Genomic DNA, 26,760 nt, shown 5'->3' with positions numbered 1-26,760 from the left:
GAAGGTCGATAATCTTTAAGTCATGCCAGTGTTTGAACCGCCCAGCCATACACTTGCCAGAAAAAAATTGGTATTGACATATTATCAATCCAATAACCTAGAAGCAAACTGTAGCTCACATTGTAAAGCCCATCAAGTTTAGGTATAAACATTAAATGATAAAAAATTCAATGCTTTCTTAAATGAAAAGTAGAATTAATAAAATACAATAAAATGTAAGAGATGCATATTGGTGAAGACTTTATGTCAGAACTATTTTACATGAAAAATATTTTTTTTATTCTTGTGATGTTTAATAAAGTGCTAAGACTATGTAACAAATGTATCAATTCTCTCACCTGTAGATACCTAAAATGAGGTTTGGTAGTTCGGGATTTTTTTGTTAATATATGGATCCTATATGCAACTTGCGCATGTTGGGAAGGAACCCAATATGGTAACGTTATGAGCTATGTGCAGGCTTTGAGTGTTGCAAGGCATGAGACTAAAGGCGGAGCTATAATCTTTTCCACTATGAGCAGCCATCATACTGAGAACTACTAGTTTTAGAAGACAAGAAATAGATTGATGATGGCTTAAGCTGTTAAAGCATACATTTACAATGTTCCTTAATTTCCTCTTTAGTCCTAATGCTACAAGAAAAATAAATGCTGAACAGCTTCTTAAACCTAAAACTACTGAGTCATCGATTTGACTGCTTGGGCAAGACAGGACAACTAAGACTGTGATTTTTTGGGGGACAAAGTCTTTAGCAATTAATTTTTTACATATTTGTTGTAAGTTAATGTGTGACCACACTTCTCATTACAGAAAATATACACATAAAACATCAGCACACATTAAAGTTACAACAGTATAATATATTAAAACAGCCACAGAAAGATTTGTGAAATATATCTGCTAAATTATCTTTTACCAGGATAAAGGAACCAAAATTACCCAAACATATCCCAAACGCTTATATTCAAGCAAACAGTTCTCAAATCATATAAAAATTTGCAAGCATGTCTATTACAATAAAAAGGGTTACTTTAACACTTTCAACCTATTCAGTGTTCAAAACATATGTGTGGTACTGAAAAAATACTGTTCTGAAATGCATATGATCCGATACTAGTCATGTGTGTATGTACATATGTTCTAATTTTTGCACTGCTGCAGGTTGATACTAAGTTGCTAGCTTCCAACTCATGCCATCCACCTTTTACATATCAGAAACATTCTCAGACATTCAAAGCAACAGAGTAAAAAGAAATGAAGCTTACAAGGGTGGTGATCTCAAATTTAAATGTCATCTGTAATTTCAGTGAGTTTACTGAAAAGAAGCATGCTGACATTCAAGTAAAGCCAGCACATTCACAAAAACTGAGCTAGATTTTAGTATTTGCATCAATAAACGGAAACAGTATTTCTTCAGTAGCAACAGAAAACCCAAAGTAGTGTTGGGAAAATTCATTATGAAGAGTAAATTTATTTATCATTTTACTGAAAGATTAACAAAGCAGAAAAATTAATTTTAAAGAATACGAGTTCAGCAGTATGCAACTGAGCAACAAAATCATGATGTAAGTTGCTTTGAAAGTACTCACTTTTTATTGAAAATGGTGTATTACAAAGAGAACAAAATTTAAAAAATACTTTTTAAAAAAAGCTTATATAATGTGCTTTAAGAGCCACTTTATCCATATAGACCCTGAAGCTGTAGCATAAGACCCATGATAGTTTGTCAGGCTAGGATTGTCTATATATAAACTATATCGCAACCACCACATAGTAACATGCTATTTTTATTTTCTGTAACAGCAAAAATGTTATCTCTATTACTGAGTTACAAAAGCATTAAAATTGTATTTTAAGAATTCCTACTAAAAACGTTTAAATATTAAATAGTTGAACATCTCTAAGTTCTCTACTTTTTTATCCAGCAACTCACATGTATCAATATAATTCAGAGCTGCATTCAACAGATTTACTCCAAACTATCTACATCACCTAAAAGAGTGAGTAAAAGTAAAATACATACTTCTGAATGCATTTATTTGTACAGCATTTATGTTCATATAATTGGCTTGCAACTAGAAGGGAATCTCTGGCATGTCCCTTTAAATGAGTAATAGCTTAGACAACATGTACAAATTTTAATTAAAGCACAAGAATTATTGAAATAAATGACCCAAGGGCTCCTCTACAGCCTCCTGAGTGAAGAGATAATACAGATATAAGTATTTCTTAATGGAATGAATGCACCATGACAAAGCATTGAGCTACAAGCCAAGCGAACAAAATCCAGGTTTTAAAGACTTTTACACTTACCCGCCTACGGCAGAAGGGCAGCCCCTGTGCAATGATGCTGATGCTAAATATCTTCATCACAGTTTGGTGTGGTAGAGGGTCTTTGGCACTTTTAAGATCAACAGGAACCAAGCCATGGTTGATGGCAGTTTTCCCAGGTTTGGACATTTTATTGCTCTCACTTTGTCAAGCCTACTAATAATTCAAGAACATTGCTAAAAACTTTGCTTCTAAAGTTGCATGATTTCTTTTTTCCTTTTCTTAAAGTTTCAGACTGGTGATTCAGCTCGCCACAGCCTGCTGCCTTTGTCTCTCAACCTTCTCTTGCCAAGTGTCCTGACCTGTCTGCTGCTCAGTGAAGTGCAAGCTATCCTAGTATAGACAGGAATTAAACTACCAAGGGGCAGGCAGACTGCTCCTGCCAGTCAAACAGCTGGTAGACCTCCCCTGCAATGTCAGAAGAGCCCTTCTCCAAAAAGGGATCCTCTGAAAAAGGATAAAATCAAGACTGCCAGGAGTTTTAATAACCATAGCCACTTACATCTGGTCTTTAAAGGAAAATAATAATAATCATTTAAAAAATCTATGACTTGGAGTTGTGCTTTCAGAAGGAGAATCCAAGGAGACTGCAACCTTCAAACAGTAGCAGTGTTACTGCAGGATCAACTCTACAGCTCTCTGGGCACATTTGACAGCTAGGGACTCAAAAACTAACCTGGACCTCGCTGTTTCTTAACCATTGTCTTCACAAACAATATACTGCTAAGTCCAAAAGTTACAAAGGAAAAAATGTTAAAATAAGAATAAAAAAGCTGAAAAAAAAAAGGGAGTCCCCTATAATGAAGATATGGCTTGAAACTTGTTCATTTAATATAAGTAGAGACTACCATTCTATTTTCACCTACACTGTGATTTTTACCCCCTTCTTCCTGGTCCTCCTTACTTATGACCTGGTGCCACAGCCTCCATCTCCTCCCCTTTCTCTGCTGCTGTGGGGGAGCAGCATCCAGGGAGCTCTGGCTCCAGGGATACAATGGTACTGAAACTGTCTTCCCTCTTCCAGCCATCAGGAGTTTGGGTACCAGCTTGCTCAGGCCCATCCATCACACTGATGAAAAGGAGAAGGGCTTTTCCTCCAAGAACACTGTTTCCTGTGGATGTGGAGAGAGGCCTCCCTGCCCTTAGCAACAAATCTGAAAGAGGGCCATTTTTCAGGAAAAAAGTTCTTACTCCACTGAACAAAGCTAGAACAGCCATGTCTATTACTCAGATTATCTGCACTTAGTTTATTTACATTTTAAATAATTTCTTGATCAAATTAGTTTTCCATTGCTTACAATGCCTCTAGGTTCCCACAATCCCTTTTCGATCCCTATATGTGGACATGTTTCTTCAAAATATATTCAAATTTTGAAAACCTTTTACAGCAAAACTAAGTAGGAAGAGACAAAAGACAGTGAAAATGTCTTATGAAATTGCTGATAAGACACAGCCATCAAAGCCCTCATATGAACAGAGTCAGTACAGCCTGTAGCACAGTGAATAAATGACCACTAAGAAATATTCCAAGTCCCTTTATGCACAACTCAGCAAAGATAATTAACTGTATAATTATGTGAGGGCAAAAGAGGGAGTGTAGTAATGCTTTAATGCTTGAAGCACAACACTGCAACTTAACAAAAGACAGCATTAAAATATGGCTGTATTAGCATCTCCATTTAGCCCTTTGTTTCCCCTTCAAAAAGCCAAGCTGTAAGTATGTCTCACTCATGTGTAGAGCCTCTTCTGACCAAACATTTGCTTGTTGAATGCTTTATACAAAAAAATCTGTAAAAATCCTTAATTTTTCACTGAGTATGTATATACTAGAGTAAGCATTCATTTATAACAAATTCTCTCTCAGACGAACAAAAAAAATCTTATTTCTTTACAGATGTTGCATACAGAAATTCTGCACTAAAATGCTGGGTAGCACAGTAGTCTTCATGCACTGGTTATTTTATTTTCTTCTTTACTAGCATTTCATTCAAATGCCACTCTAAAGCACATTTAAACAGATACTTTCTTCTGAAAGACTCTCTACATTTCCTTCTTGATATTGCATCCTATAAATGCCAAAAAAATTAGTTTATTATTAGCCTGTACTCAACAGTGATATCACTAGACCACAGTTTATGGTTTCATTCTGAATTACTTCATAGTTTCTATCATGAAAATAGGCCTTTCACTTGGCTGGAAGACTTTAGAAGGTATCTTGGGACCTCAGTTTCACTCGAATTAGAAAAGTTTACTGAAATACTCCAAAGAGGAAGAAAGAGTAGCCTTTTATTTCTACTTTGAATAAAGTGAAGAGCAGAGCCAAAAGACCAGGAAGTCAACTCACACACCTCTATGATGCATCGTTAAAAAGAACCAAAAGGCCAAAGCTTTCCATTTTTGGTGTATCAGTCACTGTCTAAATCCGCCCAACAAAGTGGGAAGTTTACCAAAATGTATTTGTACTAATAGAATTTGAGATCTGAATAGTAGGTATGTAACATAACAATATCAGATACAGTATTTCATACAAAGCAAACCTCAGATTCTAGTTTAATAGATACTCAATGTTTCATTTCATTGCATGCAGAAATGTCTACGTATGTGCTAAGAGGAACTATTGAAATAAACTCAGTTTTTAAAGATTATTTCACTGTGTAACTGCTGAAGAGAATTTGACAGCGTGTCAGATTTCGGCAAGGTGGAGTGGTAGTATTTTAGTACCAGACCTTACTAGTTGATATCAGAGCCTAGTATCTTACTAATTTACAGGCTTACTTCCCTGATCCCACCCCCCTTTTTTTTTTTTTTTGCAATATTAACTCATAGCCAAAGTGCAAAACAGGAACACAACTTGTCCCATTTACAGATTTACACACAACTGGGGAGTAGTCAAGTCTGAAGTATGGCATTTTCCAAGCACCACTCATAGCATAATCTGCAGTCTCAGGTTATTCTCACACCTTCAAAAAAGATAAAACTCTGATTTCCAGCCTTTCTTCTTCTGTGGTTTGAGGTAGAAGTCCCAACACCACATTAGTTTTACCTCACAAACTTCCAAACTATTCTAAAGTAATTCCACAGGGACAGTCTTCTAGATGCAAATAAAGTTCAGATTCAGCATAGTCCCCCCTTTCTAAGCAGATAAGTACAAATCAAAATAAAGCACTTGTTTCCCTCCGTGTGAAATTACAGTACTAGATTTCAGACTTTACCATAGCAACAAGAGCTTCTGTTTTTACCTCTGCCTGGTTCTTCCCCATTTTTTATCATCATCTCACGGAAAAAACACTTGAACTATGAGATGAAAATTTGTTGGCCAAATTTTATTTCCATGTATCATCACTTCATTTTAGAGTTGCCACACATTACTGACTGTAGGTATTATTGTCTCACACTAAGTTTAAAGGCCCCAAGCTATGCTGGACAGCTATGCATGTTTAATAAATGAAAGTCCTGAGCCTGAAAATACAACAGTCTAATTTAAGCAATAAGAGTGTGCAACAGGAAGACAAAAACAGACGGTTGGCTATCTTAGAAGTGTCAGGAATATATTGCATATAGTAGGTATTGCTTATTTTTGTATTTATTACACATATAATTCTAATTTAAGCTCTAAATGTAAACTTTAAAGAGCCACTCTTGCTTTTATCTTGAAAAGTGTGTAATTTTTATATTATACACTGTGAGAACATGTATAACCTTGACAAATGTGAAACTGAAAATCTGAGCTTTAATCTTTGTAATATTTTCTCCAACATCCTCTTTCTAAATGAAGTGGGGCTGATTTCCAATTATGCTCTTTTAAGTGCCTGCCTATCAATTTAATCAGAAGATCATATCTGAAATCACTTTGTTTAGATACATAAAAATGTCTGAAAACCGGAGTCTGAAAATACTAGTTTGAGATACTTATGAGCTATTAACTGTAAACTTAAGAATCCAGAAGACCTCTCTTTGTTTTTTAGCTGATCCAGTTAAGAGACATCTTTGTAAAACTAAAGCACATAGGAAGCAGCAATAATTTTTCTACCTTCCAGTCACAGTATTTCAAAGTGATCCTGTAGCAGAGCTTTTTAGGAACTGTTTACCGGTAAGCAAACATTAAAAGAATTAACTAGCTCATTCAGTATACTTAACTCAGGAAGGTCATGGTTTTAAGACATGGATCTAGTAATTTATCACAACAATGAAAAACAGCTTACTCAAACCTTCACAGAATCTTCTCCTAGAGCTGACAATTGGTTTGCATATTAACTTTATTGGGGAAAAAAAAAAAAATCAACTCACAACTTTTATTTAGCTTGGAGAAGAGAAGGCTCTGGGGAGACCTTAGAGCAGTCTTCCAGTACATAAGGGGGGCCTAAAAGAAATCTGGAGAGGAGCTTTTTACAAAGGCATCTAGTGACAGGACAAGGGGGAATGGCTTTAAACTGACAGAGGGGAGATTTAGATCAGATATTAGAAAGAAGTTCTTCCCCGTGAGGTTGGTGAGGCACTGGCACAGGCTGCCCAGAGAATCTGTGGCTGCCCCATCCCTGTAAGTGTTCAAAGCCAGGTTGCATGAGTCTTTGAACAACCTGGTCTAGTGGAAGGTGTCCCTGCTCATTGCAGAGGGGGTTGGAACTGGATGATCTTTAAGGTCCCTTCCAACCTAAACCATTCTATGATTCTATGATTTTAATATGGTGATGGAATAGTACAAGACCTCGAGAGAGAGAGAGAGACCTAAATGAAGTATTTGCAAATACAGAAATATTATAAAATGCAGAAAGCAGAACCCTAGGCAGCTTTCCAGAGTTCTTAAAATCGGTGAACAGCTGCCCTCAAATGGATAAAGCAGAGCACTGCAACATTTTAAAATTCACTTTCTCAAAATACCAGTATCACAATAATCCTTTGAAAATATTTGATAAAATACTGCCTAAAAAATATTTTAGTAAGCTCTGCACAGCTGTAGCATACAGGATGCACTATAATTTACATCATACACAATCCTTATTGCTCCCTTGGTATTCATGCTGGTCCCTACCCAGCATGATACAAAGAGCAAGAACCATTTTGTTAGCAAGGAAAGAAAGTCTATATTACACTAATAACTACTCATATGGAGCAACTATGGTCCCAAGCTCATTTATGTGAGGGGTTTCTGATACCAGTATATAAATAGTTCCTAAATGATACAATGCACATTAGCCTGCTTTGTACATGCAAATAAACAAGCTGTATAGAAAAAAGGCACTGCTGTACAAAACTAGCTACAACTGTGTTAGTGGTGCTGCACAGAAAATACTATTGCTCTGAAGAGTCTATCATATTCAAGTGTACCCAAAACAAAAATCTTCATGCATAAGAAAACATGACCTAGATCCCTGAAAAAGGTACGGAGGGAATTAAAAAAGAGGATCATTTTGACCTCACAATATCAGAATTTCCTAAGAAAAGTACACTTGAATAGTATACACAAAGAGGCAAAACTACTAGGCATACATGTGAACTGATGGCTTTCTCTGTCCTTCACAAAAAAAACTCCCAAACCACAGATGTAGACCAGGTGAGATTGTCATGAACTGCACTTGAATTACACTATGGCCTCTCCAAGACCTTATGATCCCAAAATATCAGGGGACCTACAAGGAGTCATTCTGACCAGTCCAGCCATAGCAAAGCTTTCACTTCAGGCTTATGCCTTACTGAAAGTTTTGATGAATAAATGGCTTCTATAGTGTAAACTAAGGAACAAATGACAACTGAACCCATTAAAATGGACAGAGCAAACCCCAATTCCACATGGTTTCAAATGGTGTCTAACCAGGTAATGGTCATCTTGTAGACTTCTTCCTCAGCAGATGCACTAACAAATCTCTCCATTTCCGACCTATCCTCTATAGTCACCTTGAAATTTGTATAATCTCTTTGTAAAACTGGGTGCACATTTGTCAAGAGATTATAAGCTCTAGAAAGGAAGAAACACAATGACAGGCCTATTTCTCAACTGCACAAGCTTTGTTTTCTTTGGCAACAAAACTTAACAACATAGCGAAGAAGAATCCAGATTTTCTTAACTTGGATTCACATAGATGATATTTCCTGATCATAATTCTGGCTCTGGAATCATACTGAGGCATGGCCACTAATAACTACTGTGGTGAAAGAAGTTTGCATCTAATACAAAACAGACTCTTTAAACTTTTTGCCATGAAAAGGCAAGGAGGAACGTGCCTTTTGCAGCTGCTGGTGGAAGATGGTACAACTTGTATGACACTCCTATATTGAAAAAAATTATAAAAGTTCGAACAAATTGACAAGGATGATGGTAAAGCTGCTGCCTAGCAAAATACTTCACATTCACAAGACAGCTTTCCACAGAAATCTACTAGTAGAGGTCAAAGAAGATACGAAATATGATGTATATCATCAAAGGGGAAATCACCAGATTAGCATACCTATCAGACATTTTTCATGACTGTGCATGCTCATATCTCTTTAAGCATCCTGGTATCTAAGTATGGGTGAATGGAAAAATTAAATCATACCCAAATTTGACCATTTAACAAATTTGATTTGCTCTAATACTTGTGTACAGCATTTAACTACACTAGCCTTGCCTGCTGGGAAACCCAAGCAGTAGGTCAGACTTATCAACAGCAAGGGTTCATTAGTTCCAGCTTCTAACTGTAACCTCCAATACAAGTGAGTTTGAATGACCCTCAATAAAAACATAACAGTCTCCACCGGATTTGTTTGATCCCACAGCTGATCATCTTTGGAGATGAAATGGGCAAAACGGGCCTGGAGATTCTAGTACCAAAAAGAAGAGTAGCACCTCCCCCCCTTACTCTATAGTCATATTATTTCAAACTCTTCCTTAAACTACCTGTGGAATGTGTCATGCTTGTGAGCTCTGAAATTACTCCAATATGTAGGATACCTGAAAATCCTCTATTTTTGTGGTTGCTCAGTTATTTTTTCACTAGATTAGCAAATGTAAACAGCTCACAAAGTGGACAGATGCATGATGAGACAAACTCAAGACAATCAGCAAAAGTATCTGGAAGTATAAAGTAGTCAAGACCTCCATCTTTGGGCAAAAAATGAGCTATGAGATCACCTCTCTTTGTCCAGGGATCCCTTTGCATGCGATACTGGTCCCAGAGAGACATCAATGATAAATGCTTCCTAGGCATTTCAATGCATAGAGAGTTTCATTTTAAAAGAATGGAAAGGGAACAAGCAAGTATACACAGCTATAGGCATGAGATCTGCCCTACGTCATGACAAACTACAGGGGATCATTTGCACAAACTTTTTCTGAAGTCACATTAAATGCTTATGCAAGAAACATACAGACTATCTAGTGAAGTACATAGTACATACTGGCAAGACTTTATAATATCAATACTAATGATACTATCATATCATTAAAACATACACTTAACCATGTGTTAATTCCCACCATATTTAGACATCCCTATAAGCGCACGTTACCATTTGTAACTAGAGGCCTATATTACTTGGGATTACTCCACAAGCCCCATAAATTTATTTACTGCACTATGGGCTCATGCTGTCATTGTCACTTCTGTTTGGTTTGGGTTTTTTTAATTATTCTCTTTAAAGCATGTGTCTTCATTTCTTCATTAAACATTTCAGAAAATATCCCAGGTATGTAGCAAGAAATCCAGCTGCGTCATTTTGTGTTTTACAGATATTCCAGAAATGCCTACTCAGCCCTCACTGACTATAATATAACTTGTTGGATAAGCAAGTCTAACTCTTTGGTCTAGGCAGAATTGCACCAGCTGTTAAAAAGAATTGCTACAGCTGTTCTACAGGAATTTATTTGCTGACCACTTATTCATGCTGTTGTTGCACCTTTAAATAAAGCTGAGACCAGAATTAAGAACTGCAACAACAGGTAGGGAAGTCATGCAAAATTTAACACTGGATTAAAATGCAAGTCAAATTCCCAACTGAGGATAAGCTGGGGGAAGGGAAAGCAAGTGTTTTACTAGTGAAGCTGCTTTTATGAAAAAGAAATATAGAAACCAAAAAAAATTAGCTTTCCATACAGTAAATCAGCTTGTCTTACCACTATATCACGCTTTCATGTAAAATGCAAGACTTTCAGTGAGAAATTCTCTACTTATGTACATACATATGCAAAATATACACAAGGCTGTACCAAAATATTTAAATTATTACCAGTTCCTGAATAGTGTCCAAAAAGTACTGCCAAAAATTAATTTTAGATTTTGAATTTTCTTCCTTTCTACGTGTTAAATGGGAAATGGAACAATCCCCAAACTTAAGAAAGGTGCTGTCACCTGTTCTGTCGCCAATACACCTTAAAAAAAATATATTTTTTTCCTTCCATAGCAAAAAAAAAAAAAAATCTGTCCAGATACCATTTATTCAACATTTTAGAAAATTCCTCTTGTATAAAGCCTTACAACACAGTAATGCTGTTTGTATTAGCAATATTATCCACTGCCAAAATAAAAGGTTGAACAATGCCAAGTATTACATTTTGTATGTTTGAAGCAATATAGATGGTTTATTTTGATACAAGATGGAGTTTTTCTTACTAGAACTGTAAAATACACATATCCAACAAATGCAACAACTGACTGTTTCACTGGCATTCATTTGATAGCATCAAATTAAGCTATATAATCCTTTTCAGCTGGTTAACAGCATACTGTAAAGGGGTGCGAAGCTATTTATAAAGCTTAAGTTATGTGAAGTAAAGAATGCCCAGACTAGAAAAAAAAAAAAAAGCAGGTAGCCTATGGAAGGGCTGGCACTCTTGGTTGGTAGGGTTGCCACCTTGATCTTCTATTTGTCCATTCTTTCCCTTCCTCTCCCATTTTTCTTTCCTTTGGAGAGGAAGGGGTAGCCTTTACTGCATTTTTAGCAGACGTTGGCTTTCTCTGATTTGTTTCTCACTTATTATTTAAAATGCTTACAAGTATTTAATAGAAATAGACTTTTCATATATGGACAACCAACTCGAGCTTTGTCTGATACTCTGATTTCAAATCCTGCCAGCAGAGAAATGCAGTGGAGCAGTACCAAATTCTGACTGGCACAGTGTAGGAAATTGCAAAAGTCTGTCCCCCCAAACAGATACACAAGTATATCTATGTAAGCACACCATTTAATGTACTTGCTGTAGGTCATGTAATACCGGTAGTTTACACCAAAGCCAAAATTTGTGCTGATGGGTGAATGCCTCAGGGTACCAACTGAAAGTGTCCTTGCTTTGGATGAAGTCCAGCTCAAAGAAAAGGAACAATGTTATTATACTTGGCAAGAACAAGGGATCCATAACAAATGATTTTAAATCTCATTTCTTCCATTTAGCTGTGTCACTGCCAGTTTCTTAATTTCATTTTTACTTATTCATGTGAATTCAGTGCATTATTTTCAGTGTGTTTTAGAATATCTGACCAAGAGATTAGAACTGAAGGAATCATGACATTTGTTATCTTTTATTTTTTTTTTTTTTAGTACTTAATGTATTTGGGTCAATAATGATCATGGTAACTGCCATCCTTAAGGAACACTCCATAATTTTAGTGAGTAGAACAAAGAGTCTCCTGCCCACTTCCAAACACAGATAACCAGTAGCTGGATGACACAAGAATAAGAATGTGATTTGCACTTACAGGAAACATTGCTCATACTTAATAACAGTAGTGACTTCTAATGATGAATAAGGTGGAATTTATCCCTGCTGGCAATCTGTGGTAGCAGTAGGTACATTTTCCACTTCAGCAAAGACACCGGGGATTGAACAAATGTATTAAAATTTTATAAGCATTAACAGAGTAATATTTCATGACAGCTGAAAAGTATAGCCACTCTTTCCCAAGACTGAATGACACTGAATATTACTAAAACTTACAATTTGCTCCTTTCATATTTTGCAATATATGATCAGGTAGTAAAGTCAGTAGAGAACATCAGCTTCCAGTAAGAACAAACATAAAAAGAAGATTCTATACAGAAGTAGTTGGTTTGGACCACCTTGTCTTGGGATAGAAAACTCTGCACTTCCTTAGTAATTGTGTCCTCCTCAGATCCTCTCCCTCTTCCCAATTCTTGTTGTTACAAACTAAAGAAACAAAATTTAAAATTAGCAAGAAAGGGAGAACGGAAAAATAAGACAGAAGTAAGAACAGAAGAGATGCCTGATAGCAATGTTTTCCAACTGTATTTCAGTGACTGTTACAGATATTCAATCTACACACAAGAACTCATAATCTTCACCTTTAAAATCTCAATACTAATTAACTATATGCAAAATTACATCATAAGTTGTATTACACAGAGTCAACGCACACAAAGTTTTATAGAGAGTTTTGAGGGGTTTCTGGATTGTTGGTTTGTTGAGGTTTTTTTTAACATAACATTTACAGTAATTTGGTGAAGTCCTGAACTTTTCTGAACAGGAGAGAATGGGTGGAACTCTGGCAAAATTTGCATGAAGTTGAAGTTTACGCAGTGTTTTCATTAACCATGCTATGGACAAGAGGGGAGAAGATGCTTGCAATGAAGAGAACAGCTTATAGAAACACCGGTTCTAGATTTTATAGGGATTTTTCCAATAGAAGTTTCACCAATAAAGAAAACTGTAAAACATTCACACATGACCTAAACAAAATAGCAGATTAATAAATCTACACAAAATGCACGTAATATCATTACTACACAAGCATAGCTTCATGCACAGATCAGACATCACGCACCATCAAAGAAAACGAGTTCATGTGTCAAAAATCATTCTTTGGTAATAGACGTAAGATGTTCCCTGTTCAAACATTCTGCTAAGACAGCTTCGAAATTTGTTTTTAAGCACTCTGCCTGTTCAGAAATTATTAAACTAGCAATGAAATTCTCATTGTCTAGTTTTCCTCTTGATAATCAAGAATTTGTAAAGATATGTAAATTATTTTACTGTGCAGTTTGCTGAACAGCAACATGCTCTGCAGATAATAAAGAGTCTCCCATAGAAAGGCCATGCTGCTATTTTACAGATTACAGTAAGTGAGAAATGCATCAGGAAAAAATGTTAGTCCTGCAGCAGCTGTTAAACATGATTCTGGTCCTCAGATCACCTTCTTTTCCTCTGACCCTCTAAGCTAATTTCAGGTCTCATAATTTTATAAGTATGAACCACCAGTAAATACAAGAAATGTACTGATAGTACCTTATATTTTTAAACATACACTTCAAACTCTTAGCCAAAAGAGTATTTAACATCACCCATTTGGGAAGTTTGGGGAGGGAGGGTGTCATCATAACTCAAAACTAACTCACCAGCAGAAGTTTTACTTTCTTCACACTTTGATTCACCATTTGCATAAAATTTTTCATAACCAGTAATATCAACTTCAGTTAAGCCCCAAAAGCAGCTTGAAATTGACACTTGGAGCAAGAGCATCCACTGATAGAATGCTCAGTAAATACAGCTGTATCACTACAGTCTGGAGACATTTGGCTAACAATCACATCAGGCAAAAGCACCTGCCACATAGCTGAGAACAACATAAGGAACAAATGGAATATTTAAGTGGGGCAGAGCTCCCAAACATATTTGTTAGACAAGCCATGTATCCCAACAGGGTCAGCATATTCAAAGTATTGCAAGCACATTTTCATTATTTTTACTACATAATGTTTCCAAGGTTTTTTGGTTTTAGTGGGGTGTTTTTTTGGTTTTAGTGGGGTGTTTTTTTGGTTTTAGTGGGGTGTTTTTTTGGTTTTAGTGGGGTGTTTTTTTTAAAGCTCATTTTCATTTTGAGAACAAACATGTAAAGTAAAAACCATGTACATGCCTAACTTACACTGATTTGAAATCCTGTGAAAAAGCGTGCAACTACAAGACACTGCTACAAGTAGTTGTCCTGAAAGTATCAATTTAGCTTATTCTATACAAAGTAAACTGGTATTGCAGTTTGAGTAACACAGGCAAATTCCTTTCCAATATTTACCTTTAAGGAGCTCTTCATAGGCTAAGGAACTAAAAGAAAATTCAATACAACCTTGTGGCAACACATCAATTCAGGGAAAGTCTAAACCAAGAAGCTATTTCCCTGATCCTACATATTACATGTGTTCAGGAAAAACTAATGGACGTATCTGTAAGAACCACCAGGAAACAAGAAAGGTATACACTCTGTGATGCATGCTTCACTGCAAAGAAGGTGGAATTGTCCAGTAAGTCAGATACTGCACAGACAAATTTGGCACAATCAAAACCTCTGCAGGTTTATTTTCCAGTGTGGCTAGTTGAGATTAATTTTGTGACTGGAGTTGAGTAACCAACCCCAGTTATAGGCACATAACAGAAAATTGCTTGTGCTTTATTCAGCTAGGTCTTCAGTCTAGTAAGCAATCTCTGTAATGGGAAAAGAAAAGAATAGCTAAATCAGAACTATCAATTTCCAAATTAAAAGATGTTCATCCTTCTGTAATTAGGGTGGATATAAATGAAAATCTACTTATTAAATACAGTATCTTACTCAAAACTAAGACTGAAACCATCATCAACAATGTTTTCTGTTGAACTATTTTTCTTCCTTCCCAGGCACTGAGATTCTTGACTTTCCTTTCTATACAGGATTATTTGCTTCAAAAATTACACATTGGCACTGTCATTTATTTCTGTATTAGTATTTGTAAAACTATATTGAAAAGAGTTAAGATATCCTTCACTAAGGGAAAGAAAAAAGATTTCCTGGAAGATTTCCTGTCCTTTGACTGCAAGTAACATTTTAACATAACAGTTAAATTTAATTACTGTGTATTTCAAGAACTTTGCATGAGAAAGATGAACTAGATATCTAAGTTTTTAGATAAGCCCCTTACTACCAGCAGAGCCCCCATATCAATTAGTAAGCTTCATGTTCCACTTGCAGAGTAGGGAAAATTAGCAGAGCAGCAATTATTTAACACCAGTTTTACCTGAAAATGATGGTGCAGGAGCAATTCTGTTTACAAAAGGCAAAAGTACCAGCTACACCTCTGCAAACCTCACACAGCAAATGAAGCCATTACTTAACACAAGTAAAAGCAGAGCAAGCGAGAAGTACTTTTCAAAAGAAGTTTTGATATTTGTAGTAAAGCAGCATGATGCAGGTTAGTACAGATGGCGAAGAATCTTGCTATTCAGAGAATTTGAGAATCTGTATTCCTTACATGGATGCTTTAATATTTAACAAACTACATCTCAATGACAGTTTCATAACCTTTCCAAATGATCCAGCATGCTTGGAATCATTAGCACCTAGGTTGTGCAATATATAAATGAGAAAGAAGTCAAAGGTTAAACATGTTGATTGATATTAATCTCAGAGTATGAATATTTCTAATGTTATTACAGTCCAATATAAAAATAAGATTCTGTACCCGAAGAATTAAAAAAATTAAAAAATTTAAAAAAACCCACAGAACAAAAAACCTAGCATAAAAATATTCTATAAAACTACAAAACTTGCTCCCAAAATAACTGTTATGTAATGAAGAAGTAATTTTGACTGCCAGCTGTAAAGACCATTTATTGTGTATACCAGAGTCATGTACTTATCCCAGGGAGAAGGAAGAGGGAAAAAAAGATCCTACTGAAGTTTTTTTGGTTTTGTTGTTTTGGGAGAGTGGGTGTTATTGAGATTATTGGTTTTATTTGGCATTGTACAGTTAGATTATTTTTTTTCGGGGGGGGGAGGTTGTTTGGTTTGTTGCTGTTCTGTTGGGTTTTACAATCAGAGCGATTCTTAGCATGTATCCTTTTTGACATGGCTTCAGCCATACTATTACTTAATTTAAAAACTCCTTAAAGCAGTAACTGTTAGCGAACTCAGGAAACGAAAGGCATGAAGAATCTAGACACCCTATGCATGATTCCTGCAGAAAATAAAGATGGGGGAAAATAAGAAAAAAAAAATCTGTCTGTAGGGTAATGCTTTTTCTCTTATGCATGCAGAGCAGAGAACTATATTCTGCATTCTTATCACACAAGCCACTTGAAAATGTTTAATATTTATTTTTAAAGGAAATAATCCTACATTATTTCATATACTGGAAACATATTTCTTCTCAAATATGAAATACTGAATCTTTCTGTTCCAGTTCTATTTATTCCCCAGACTTAAAAAAATATGCTTCAATTTTTTAGCTGCAAGAGCAGGAAAAACCTTTGCAAAGGAACTCTGCTCAGGTCTCTATAGAGCTGCAGAAGAGCAATAGCAGCTCCCTCTGCTGCTCAGAAGAGAAAAATATTGACATGCATTGCTCCAAAACCACAGCCCTAGCTACACAGAGCGTTCTAACCTTCACTCAATTGCATGTACTGCCTGTACACAAAATAAAGAACTACTTCCAAGCACCAGCACTCTAATCATCCTTTATTCCTCCTACCCCTACAAAACCTTTCATTTATTAACATCCTGAGAATAACAGCAGACTTTCATACAGGAGTCCCTTCTCACTTCCCTCTATGCACAAAGTGCCCAGTGCAATCTTAGTTTTCTTTAGCTTAAAAAAAATTAAAAAAAAAAAAAAAAATCAATGTTATCCTTCCATACAAAGGCAGAAATCACTGAAAAAAAAGACTCCTTTATATCCCCGTGGTTCTATGTACTAGCTTGGACCAGGCACCTCGCAGCAAGAAATTCTGTCCCAGTCTGCAGTACTTGAGAGCTAAAAGCTACAGATGTCAGCATGGCTTTAGATTTGTTTTCAGAACCTGAGAGATGGGTATCTAAGCTCCAAGGGGCAGGTCTTCCTGTGGTACGTCCTAGCTCCACCAAGTCAATGTAGCTTATCTGTCCTGTGGTACGTCCTAGCTCCATCAAGTCAATGTAGCTTATCTGCTCTATTTCTCCCACTTCACTCAATAGGGTCATCGAACAACCATGAGAAGACACCATTACTTACATGCATGTGCTGAATGACAGAGTCAAACAGACAGTATGGCACCACAATCAGAGGATGCTTCATCAAAGTACACCACTTTTACAAGAAAATTAAGCTGCTTCTCAGACTTTACAGCTGTTATATGTAATATATGTTACATATGGAAGAAATCTATTAAAAAATCATTATATTTAGTAATGAAGCAAATGCTCAAATATGACAGCTGCTGAAGGGGTAGAAAAATGGTTATTGTGGCTATAGACCTGATTATGCAAGTTTTCATCTTCATTTTAGGTAATCTGTTTTCTGGTTCTTAGGAAGCTCTGGTTAACCAACAAATCAATCACCACCCCAGCCCACAATCCTGCAACAAGCAAACCTCCATTTGAAGACAACAGTAACTGGGAAGTTAGTGCAGGGTTCTTCATGCAGAATGTTTGACCCCTTAATGAGGGGTCACCATCACAATCCAAATACTTAGATACAGAAATAATGTTTGGATTCATATGACCTCATTTGCTAAGCTTCACGACAAACTAGAAGGGAAATTAATGTTTAAAAAGAAAGGGAGATAAAAGTTTAAGAGGGGTTTTGTTGCAGACTCTTGTTGAACAGTGCCTGCTGTCCAGAGGGATTGAGCATCTCCCATACAAAAAGAAACAGAGAAAAACCTGGATAAACACAGGCTGAAACCAAGGTGTCAGACCAAGAAAATACAGTGCAGTGGTTGACATAGAATTAACAGTGTTCATGCCAATTTTTCCATAAAAACACGCCCGTTACCACGTATGCCATAAGCGCCAGCTTTGATACAGATAAAATATTGCTGGCATGATATATTTGTTAATACTACACTTTCAAGAGTATGGACACAAGTAGACAAATGATTTAAACCAAAAGTAAGCAAGAATGTTAATTTACATGAGCTATTTCCCAGTGATGGTGACTACCAGTAACACATTCTCATCCTTGCAGTGCTACAGAATCCCACACACACTGAGAGATAAGAGCATTTAAGGGCAGTTACTGTGAGATATGTGATTCACTGTAAATATATCCATATGCTTATGTTGTGGTTAATTGTTATATGACCATTCCTAAGGGGCTCAAGTAATACAAAGTCATCACAGAGCACTGAAAATGGATGCCACAAATACAATGCAATCAGTGAAGAATCGGCATCCAGCTTTCTTCTGTTAGTCCTGCGCATATTACTTACTTTGCCCTCATGTGCTATATAATATTTTTATATTACATGCATGACAACAACTGGAACAAAAATTAACAAACAATAAAGTCTCTGATGAAGTACATGGATGAGAGAAAACTCTAGTCACTTTAATACAACCAAGCATCAATTCTTATCTCTAGGTACAGAGGACACAGGCCATACTTACAGACAGGAAGGCTCTCAGAAAAAGGCTTGCACACATAAAACAAATCATTCGAACATGAAATCCCAATGGAACGCTGCAGTCAAAACTGATAGTGGCATAGTTTTGTTACATACACAAGTAAATATAAAGCATGAACAAATTTTATTTGTCCTCGCTACAGTTGCTAATGGAGTTTAATCTCAGTTCTGGTATCTATGATTCAAGATGGATGTTCAAAAATCAGAACATTCAGGGAAATACCATTATGAGAATAAAAAAAATTAAAAATTATATGCCCAATAGACACAGTGTCCTTATTTACACTTAAGAGACCTCTCAGGAATGAACTTGATTCTGTACTTGAGGAAAGAAGCCCTGCTTATTAAACAGCTCTTCGGTAGAACATGAAAATAATAAACTGCAATGGTCAAAAAACCCCTCAGATAACAGGAAGAAAGTAAAGGTGCACAAATCTAAACACAGATGATAATTAGCAAACTATTAATCCAAGCTTGAGTTAGATTCACTTGGCTGGACTCTTTACTGTTTACAAATGGTGAAATTTCTTTGAAAATTTGCTTTAGTTTGTGCAGAAGTCAGTACAGAACAGGACCCTTCAAGATTCCTGGGTGAATGCAACAAAGGCTCTCCTGAATCATCAACCTTCTGATTTCAAGCTGATACTTCAGACACACAGTTAAAACTACCTAAAATAGAGCTGCACCACGAATCAAGAATAAGTCCCAAATATGGTTTGCTACATAGTTCCCCAACAGTTCTTGCAAGAGCACAGACTGGAGACAAAGGACAAAAATGGCTAACACCGCACCAAAACAATATGCAAAGGAACTACCAGACCACACAGAAATCATGCATCTATTAAAAAAAAAAAAACTTTCAGACAACTTCCTTCAGACTAGCCCAGCTTCTTTCAGTTTATGTTAAATATTACTTAAAAAAATGAAAGAAAAAAACCTGCATTCATTATTGGAGATGATGATGAGCACTTCAGAACTGACCATCACTGAAAACTATGCTCTGCCCTGTCTGTATATAATTTGATTATGGTTATTTACAAAGCAATCCAAGGTTTCTAATTCAGAGACTTAAAAATATATTTTTGAGTGTTAGGATTTCCTACATTAAATATCAAGTCCATACTGGATGCAAGGTGTTACAGAACACTCAGTAAGTCATACTAAAACAGGGAAAATCAACACACTGGAATAAACCCAAGAATTTGAGTTGTGAAAAGCCAAGTGAATGACATGAATATGACAGTATTTCCCTCCAAATTAGAAAGCACATATTTCATACCTTGAACAGTAGAATTATCAATAGAAAATATATAATTTACTATAAAATTGTGTGGTAACCTTGACTTTTCAAAAATCAAAGATGGGAGTTTAAAATATCTCAACTGACAAGTGAATTACGTATTAATCGCTATTACCAAAACCATATTTCTGCAGCTTCCAGAAGCAAGCATTCATCCTATTTACGTGTTCTAGTGCATCTTCAAGACTGATTCTCCATCTCTGTACATTTATGTTCACGCTTGAACACATATGGAACCCTGTTAACTTATGTTAACAGATTTTTGTGGGTTTGTTTTTCATCAGGTGTTTTGGTTGGGATTTTTTTTTTTTCTCCAAGTGCACTGTAAATATTTGAGAGGGTTTTGCCATTTTGTCTCTTGAAAGGTGAGAAAAGGCAAGGTCTTCTACTACCAATTAATGATTAAGGAAAAAAAATTGGTACATAGGCTTAGGAATACCATTATTCCACAAGAGCACCTTCCTGTCCTTCTTGTTTATTACTCAGTATCGCTGTTTTCATTCTTTCATTTTTCACCGCTGCTAAGAGTTAACACAATTCATCCTTCCTGGAAAATTTTGAACATATGGTGAACTACTAAACTACACTGGAGCTAATACTCCATAAGCATTTACTGTATTTTTTAAATCTGTATTTTGCCAATAAACTCATTATTACCACATCTAAATGAACAAGGTATTCTCAAAGACCATCACAGATGCACAATTGCTTACCTTCCTTTTTGCCTGCTTTGAGAAGGAAAACATCACAAATAACATTGGGAGGGTCTTAAGTGTATGAATTGACATGAGAAAATATTTATAAAGAAGCACCTTGATCTTTTGAACATACTCATCAGAGCCCTACTCCTTAAAATACGTATGAGTATTTGCTCATGTCAAATGCATGCAAATAATTTTATTAACAGTTAAATCAGCATAATTTTTGTGGACTACATAAATTCTTCATAATGAGCTCTAAGTAGTAAAACCTTTGCTTCATTGTAAAACTTTAAGTTAAACTTGCAAATAGCTAACCAAAATCCTGAATTAACAAGGACTAAGAAAACAAACAATAAAACAAAAAAAGTAGTTTCGCACCTTTGTCTTTGCGTAGAATGGCGATGACTGGTGAATGGGCAAGTCCATGAGGCTACTGGAATTTGTGACACTGTTACTGTTAGCGTGTTCATCTTCTCTACTGCTGTCATCAGACTGATCAAAATCATCACTCTCCTGGTCCATTTCCTCCTCCTCTTCCACCTCCTCCTCTTGATCACCAGTATGTTCATCATCATCTTCTTCTTGGTTACAAGTGGATTCTTCATCCACTGTAATAAGTCTATTGTTATTTTCTTCTAACTGTTCCTGCTGAGACTCGTGCCTGTCATCAAATTCGGGTTCTTCTCCTCCTATCTCCCCATTCCTCCCAATGTGCTGCTCTTCTTGTTGTCGTCTTTGCTGCTGCTCCTCCTCTTCTACAACCCGATTCATCTGCTCCTCATCTACTTGGCTTGAGGAAGCATTACCTCGAAGAGATCCACCAGTTCGTCGCCTCTTGCTGCCCACAGAGAGCAGTTCCTGATTCATTTCCAAAAGCCAGCTTGCTACTTCTTGGACCTTGGCTAGGCTATCTGAAGATGCAAATGCTTTCACATTCTAAGGAGACAAAAAATAAAAGGTGGAAAATCAGAAAAGCTGTATTATGTTAATCAGATAAAGCACTGAAAACTTATTTCAGTGTATTACTCCTGATTTCAAATTCCAAGAAACCAGGAAGAATTTGTACGTGACACACAACTGGAGAAACCCATATTGCAGACAACTTTCTAGCAAGTTATTTCTTCTATCAAACAGTCTGATCATGAACTCTCTAACCACCACATTCTGCAAAATTCAGGAGAACTGCTTGCCCTCCTAGAGAATCCACAAGAACCATTAATATTAATGTTAACAAAAGATCCAAGTATGTTACTTACTAATAACTGGACAAAGATAATTTTCAAATGGCATTTTATTTTCCCTCTTATTTGATTACAGACATAACATGTATCTCAAAATTATTAACTGCTTCTGGCCTTATGCCTTAAAAGCAGGCATATTTTTGGGTATAGTTTTAAGTTTTCTTTCTTGTTAGTATGATATTCTTTCAGATAAATGAAAAAGAGAACAACCACTAAAGCATACAACCTTACCACTCCCAAGTCTTAAATTGGCCATACTGATGCCCAGTGGTCTAAAGTAGACATCACTAGGCAGCCTGGGCAGGCCAGAAACAGCTCATACCTCACCTAGCAAAAATCACTGCCACCAATGAAGTTCTCCAAACTTGAAGAAGTGATAAAAACTGTTAAATGAGGCTCAGAGAAGTTAAAAAAAACATGCCAAATTTAGATGCGTATTAATAGAAATAAAAATTAACACAATTTCCAGATTATCCACACATTTGGCTACACATGCACATGCGAACAATAGACAAGAACAGTGCAATATAACACATTCTAGCTAGATCTTAAATTTGGTATTAGGTTTCCAGCTATATAACCTTTGAGGCTGGCACATCCTGCCTCCAGTGCCCCTAGACTAAAGTTATATGCTGATCAAGTCAGACATGAACAACATGTAGTCAGATTCACATGCACATGAAAACATCTGCAAAGAGAAAATAACTAGGTTTTTTTAAAGTTTATAGAACCATTGCTCTCAGGTGGCCACAGACCGCACCACACACTCAGCAAGCTACACTGAGAGAGGGATTCAAACAGCACAATACAACCCTGGAAAAGAGCACAGCTTCTCAGTTTCCTTGGAGCAGGAGCAGTAAAAAAAAATACATGTTTCCATGAGTACAGGAAGATAGTCTCCTAACCTCTCCCCTGCCTTCCCCCCCTCCCCTTCTTTATTTAGAAAGTCCTCCATCTCTTATTGTTTAAAAAAACCAATAATAACAATCTCACAACAAAAAACCTAGAGCCTTGAATGATGGAGGTATGGAACAGAAAAACTCTAACTTTGTTCCATGACATTTGTGAAAACATTGAACTTGTAGGTGAAGTGAGAAGAAAGCATCTGAAATCATAGTTCTAAGGTAATTTGCGTTGTATGGTACCATGAAAGCCACTGAAACACATTTACAGAGGTTTTTCAAGTCCTGTATCGAGAAGGAGTCGAAGATTCTGGGAGAATCCATCTGAGAAGGATTCTGAGAAATCTTGTAGATTTCTCAAGGAAACATTACGTAAATCCCAAAGACATGGTTTTCCAGTTTTCACATATGTACACCTGGATGACAATTGCCCCCAGATAAAACCTTAGAAGCTCAAAAGCTAAAATCTGTGTTCCAAAGAATGTTTCCACCAGCAACTAGCTCCAATCAATGAAGAGGAACCTAATACTAAACACACAATTAAGCTCCACACATCAAGGCAAGGACACGATGGAAGCAAGCAGAGGCTGTGCTGACTCCTGCTTTTTATGAATGAAAAACACACATGAGGACACTGGGGTGCATGTGACCCAAACCAAAATCTAATGACTTCAACCTTGGGAGCAAGGGGCATCAAAAGCAAATGTGTTTGATTTTCTATATATAGTAAGTAGCACTTGAAAAAGAGTGAACTCTTCATAACATCACAGAGAAATATTTTCACTTAATAGTTTTTCCTAAAGCCTGGAAACCTTAGCATTTTGAAGTAATGTTTCATAACTCCATTTCATCAAACATCAAATTTCATTGCATATGTAATCTGACATTAGTGCAACCTATTTATCAGGCTTGCTACATAGTTTGGGCATTATGAGCTTGGCAACACTACATCTTGCTTTCTCATTAAAAATAAGAGATTTGGATTTTTTAAAGCATTAAATAATATGAAAAAAAATCAGCAATAATAATAAAGACCAAGAAAAGAGATTTATATCTTCACAATCTAGAGAATTTAGCTTCCACCAAAAATGATTCCGTAAACAGCCATGAATAAAGCTTAAAAAGTTTTCATCTATTTTTCCACTACTGACAGCATTGTTTCAAATATATGGCTCAGTTATCATTTTAGGATAATATAATTTACTTGATAAAACTTCAAATGCTGCATTTGTTTCATTAATTTAATACATAATTTCAATTTGTATCTGTAAGCAACTGATGTGACAGGTCAACACTGAAATACAGAAGTAATAAAATGCATAATTCTGCTAAGTGCTTAAGTGACAAAAATAACACTATTGTTGCTGTTAATATACCCAAATGAAATTCCAGCCAGTTAAGAAAATGAACACACACTAGTACTATTATATCTTTTTAATTATTCCTACATTTTTGTAGTGACTATCAATTCAGAAAATTAGCTTCAGTCATAAATGATCTGAGTTTTACTCTGTATTTGCAGAAATAAGCTCAACTTGGTTTTTCCAGAAGCCTGTAAAACACATTATCAAACTTTAATTACATCAGAAATCATCAATATGCAAAGAGGTGATGCATTCACTAAAGAACAGATGGATGTACATTATCTGAGAGATTTGAAACATTAAAGCTGCCTTCTGTCATCTAAGTGCTTTCAGAATTAACTACTGTAAGCTAATTCACAAGATGCGATCGTTTTCATATATAAGGTACATAACGAATAAGACAGGATTATTACTTTGCAGGAAGAAGTTATTTACAGATCAGCTACTCGAGAACTAAAATGCTGTGTTTTCAGTTACTACAGTGCCTCCTTCATTTACACCCTCAGAGCTCAAAATGTCTCAAAACAGCTAAACCCCAGCAGTCCCACAGAGGTAAGCTGCTCCTTTCCTACCCACCTCAGACCGCAAAGAGATATTTTTAGGACACCAAAACATGGCAGTGCAGTGTCAAGGCTTTGCATAAACATGTAAAACTCATTAAACTTGGTCAGCAACTCCCAGGTAAGTTTCTTAACACTTGTAGTGGGTCATATGGAAGAGCAAAATACATGGAATCCCCAAGGACAATGGAAGTCTCTGGACTTCCTATATATGCATCCCCCATATATACTGAAGATTAAATGCTGCTTAAGCAGAATTCTTTATCCATTACATTTGCACACAAGACACTTCATAAAAATACCAGAACAACAGCTGCTCAAAACCACCCGTAAGAAACGGCAAGCAACAATGAGAAACTATAGAGAAAATGCCTCAGATTTACCTACAGTAGGTTACATCCTGTACCGAGAGAGGAGGATGACCACTTCTTGCTTTATTACTTAAATATCTCTGTCTCTTTAGTAGATACAAAAGTTGTTAAACATTTTTTTTTACCTATGAAAACATACAACTAAGTAAAAATCGGGAAACTGCTGGTTTGTTAATTCCTTTTTTATCACTTGAAACTGCAAAGAAAAGGGAAACGAGGTGGGGATGAGGGTAAAGGGTGGGGACTTTTGTTGTTTTCACAAAGTATACCAGAACTTGAAAAGGTTTTAAAGAACTAACTTTCAAATTAGAAAGGTAGACTGACTTGAAAACTAACCTAAGTCTATATAAATAACCTGATGAAAAGCTGACATACATTAAATTGAGTAATACCAAACTAAGGTAAATAGAAAGCAAAAAAAGAAACATCCCACTCAAGCTAAGGATCTCCTATGATTTCATTTCAACATCCCAACCTACCTTCTCAAAGAAAAAATAAAATCCTTACAAGCCCATTGGGCCCAAGATTGACACTGGTGTGTTAGCAACCTAAAGCTAGCTCGTCTTTAGCCAACAGTGCAGTAGGAACAGATGTGCCAAGCTGAGACTCAACACCCACATAATAAGGCTATAGGAAGAGGAAAGAGCTGTTATCTCCAGCTATGACCACTGGCACCTAAACTGACTCTCACAGCTGGAACACGTTATCTGGTTTAGTTTCACCCAGAAGGTACTTGGGCCAGCTGTGCTTTAACTCTTTCTATTGGGGAGCAGGCGTGGACAATCAGCAGCTACACTTTAAAGTGTGCTCTGGATCCAAATCCAGACTAAAACATACAGTGCCAATGCACCCAACAATAGGCACACACCTGCGCTGCCAGACACCTAAATTACACAGTGTTGCTGTGTTGCACAGGATGGAAAACTCGATATTAGTAATGGACTCAAGTCATCCAATTCTGAGTTGAATACATGGTATAAGGAAAATAATGCTTTCCATATTTCACCAGCACAAAACATTGATTAGAGCAAGATTAACATACAGCTTTAAAAACTTTAAGTAATTTTTCATCAAAACAAAGTACATCATTAATAATACATCTCATTCTACAAGCACGCATGCTTTTCCTAAGAACACTACTTCTTCCAAATGTATACACATCTCAAATCTCTCTGTCAGCTCCATTATTCACAGCTCCAAGCTCCAGAACATATTAGCAACTAAAAAGATTCTCCGCTTTACCCTGCCCAGCAAATATCTGCTAACACTTCATGGAGCAGCACACATAACTTTTCTGTTGGATTAGAAGTTGTCCTGCTCCCTTTTCCACTCTCCCTCAATACACTTTAACAACCAATTCATGTTGTTTATTCAGTCCAAAACGGCTGAAGTAACCTACATTAAATTAAACTGCCCCTCCAATTACTTATGTCGAACATAAACCTGACAGCACGCAAAAACCTAGATTTAGTATTCATTAAGAAAAAATAAGAAGTAATTACAATTAAGTTTCCTGTGCAAATTTGGTGAAGCCCAGACACCTCTGATCTTGTGTGGCCAGTTTTAATTAGCCCCATCCCCACCATAATCTGGCTCCAACATCATATCTGCCTTCTGAGGCTTTGTATCAAGCCCCTGTGCCCTGACCTCCACTCCT

General features: G+C 36.3%; 1 protein-coding gene across 3 annotated transcripts in view; it reads right to left on the bottom strand.

Moving 5' to 3' along the window:
• FBXW7 (F-box and WD repeat domain containing 7) overlaps positions 1-26,760 on the bottom strand; it is a 128,264-nt gene that overhangs the window by 77,804 nt on the left and 23,700 nt on the right. The window contains exons 1-2 of one of the 3 annotated variants that reach the window (XM_061374302.1): positions 25,583-25,759; positions 21,044-21,601 (exon numbers count right to left, since the gene is read on the bottom strand). In XM_061374302.1, coding sequence (XP_061230286.1) covers positions 21,044-21,532 — 489 coding nt within the window. In that variant the 5' untranslated portion in view covers positions 21,533-21,601; positions 25,583-25,759. Of the gene's footprint in view, positions 1-2,313; positions 2,698-18,569; positions 19,345-21,043; positions 21,602-25,582; positions 25,760-26,760 lie in introns of those variants that run through there. The other 2 variants (XM_061374325.1, XM_061374317.1) reach the window with 2 other exon arrangements.

The sequence above is a fragment of the Neopsephotus bourkii genome, unplaced genomic scaffold (assembly GCF_033783945.1).
Source record: "Neopsephotus bourkii isolate Nb327-2 ecotype Australia unplaced genomic scaffold, CSIRO-AGI_Nbou_v1 NB_168, whole genome shotgun sequence".
NCBI classification, from domain to species: domain Eukaryota; kingdom Metazoa; phylum Chordata; class Aves; order Psittaciformes; family Psittacidae; genus Neopsephotus; species Neopsephotus bourkii.
The sequence above is the reverse complement of the archived record's forward strand: the minus strand, read 5'-3'. Positions and strand labels throughout refer to the sequence as shown.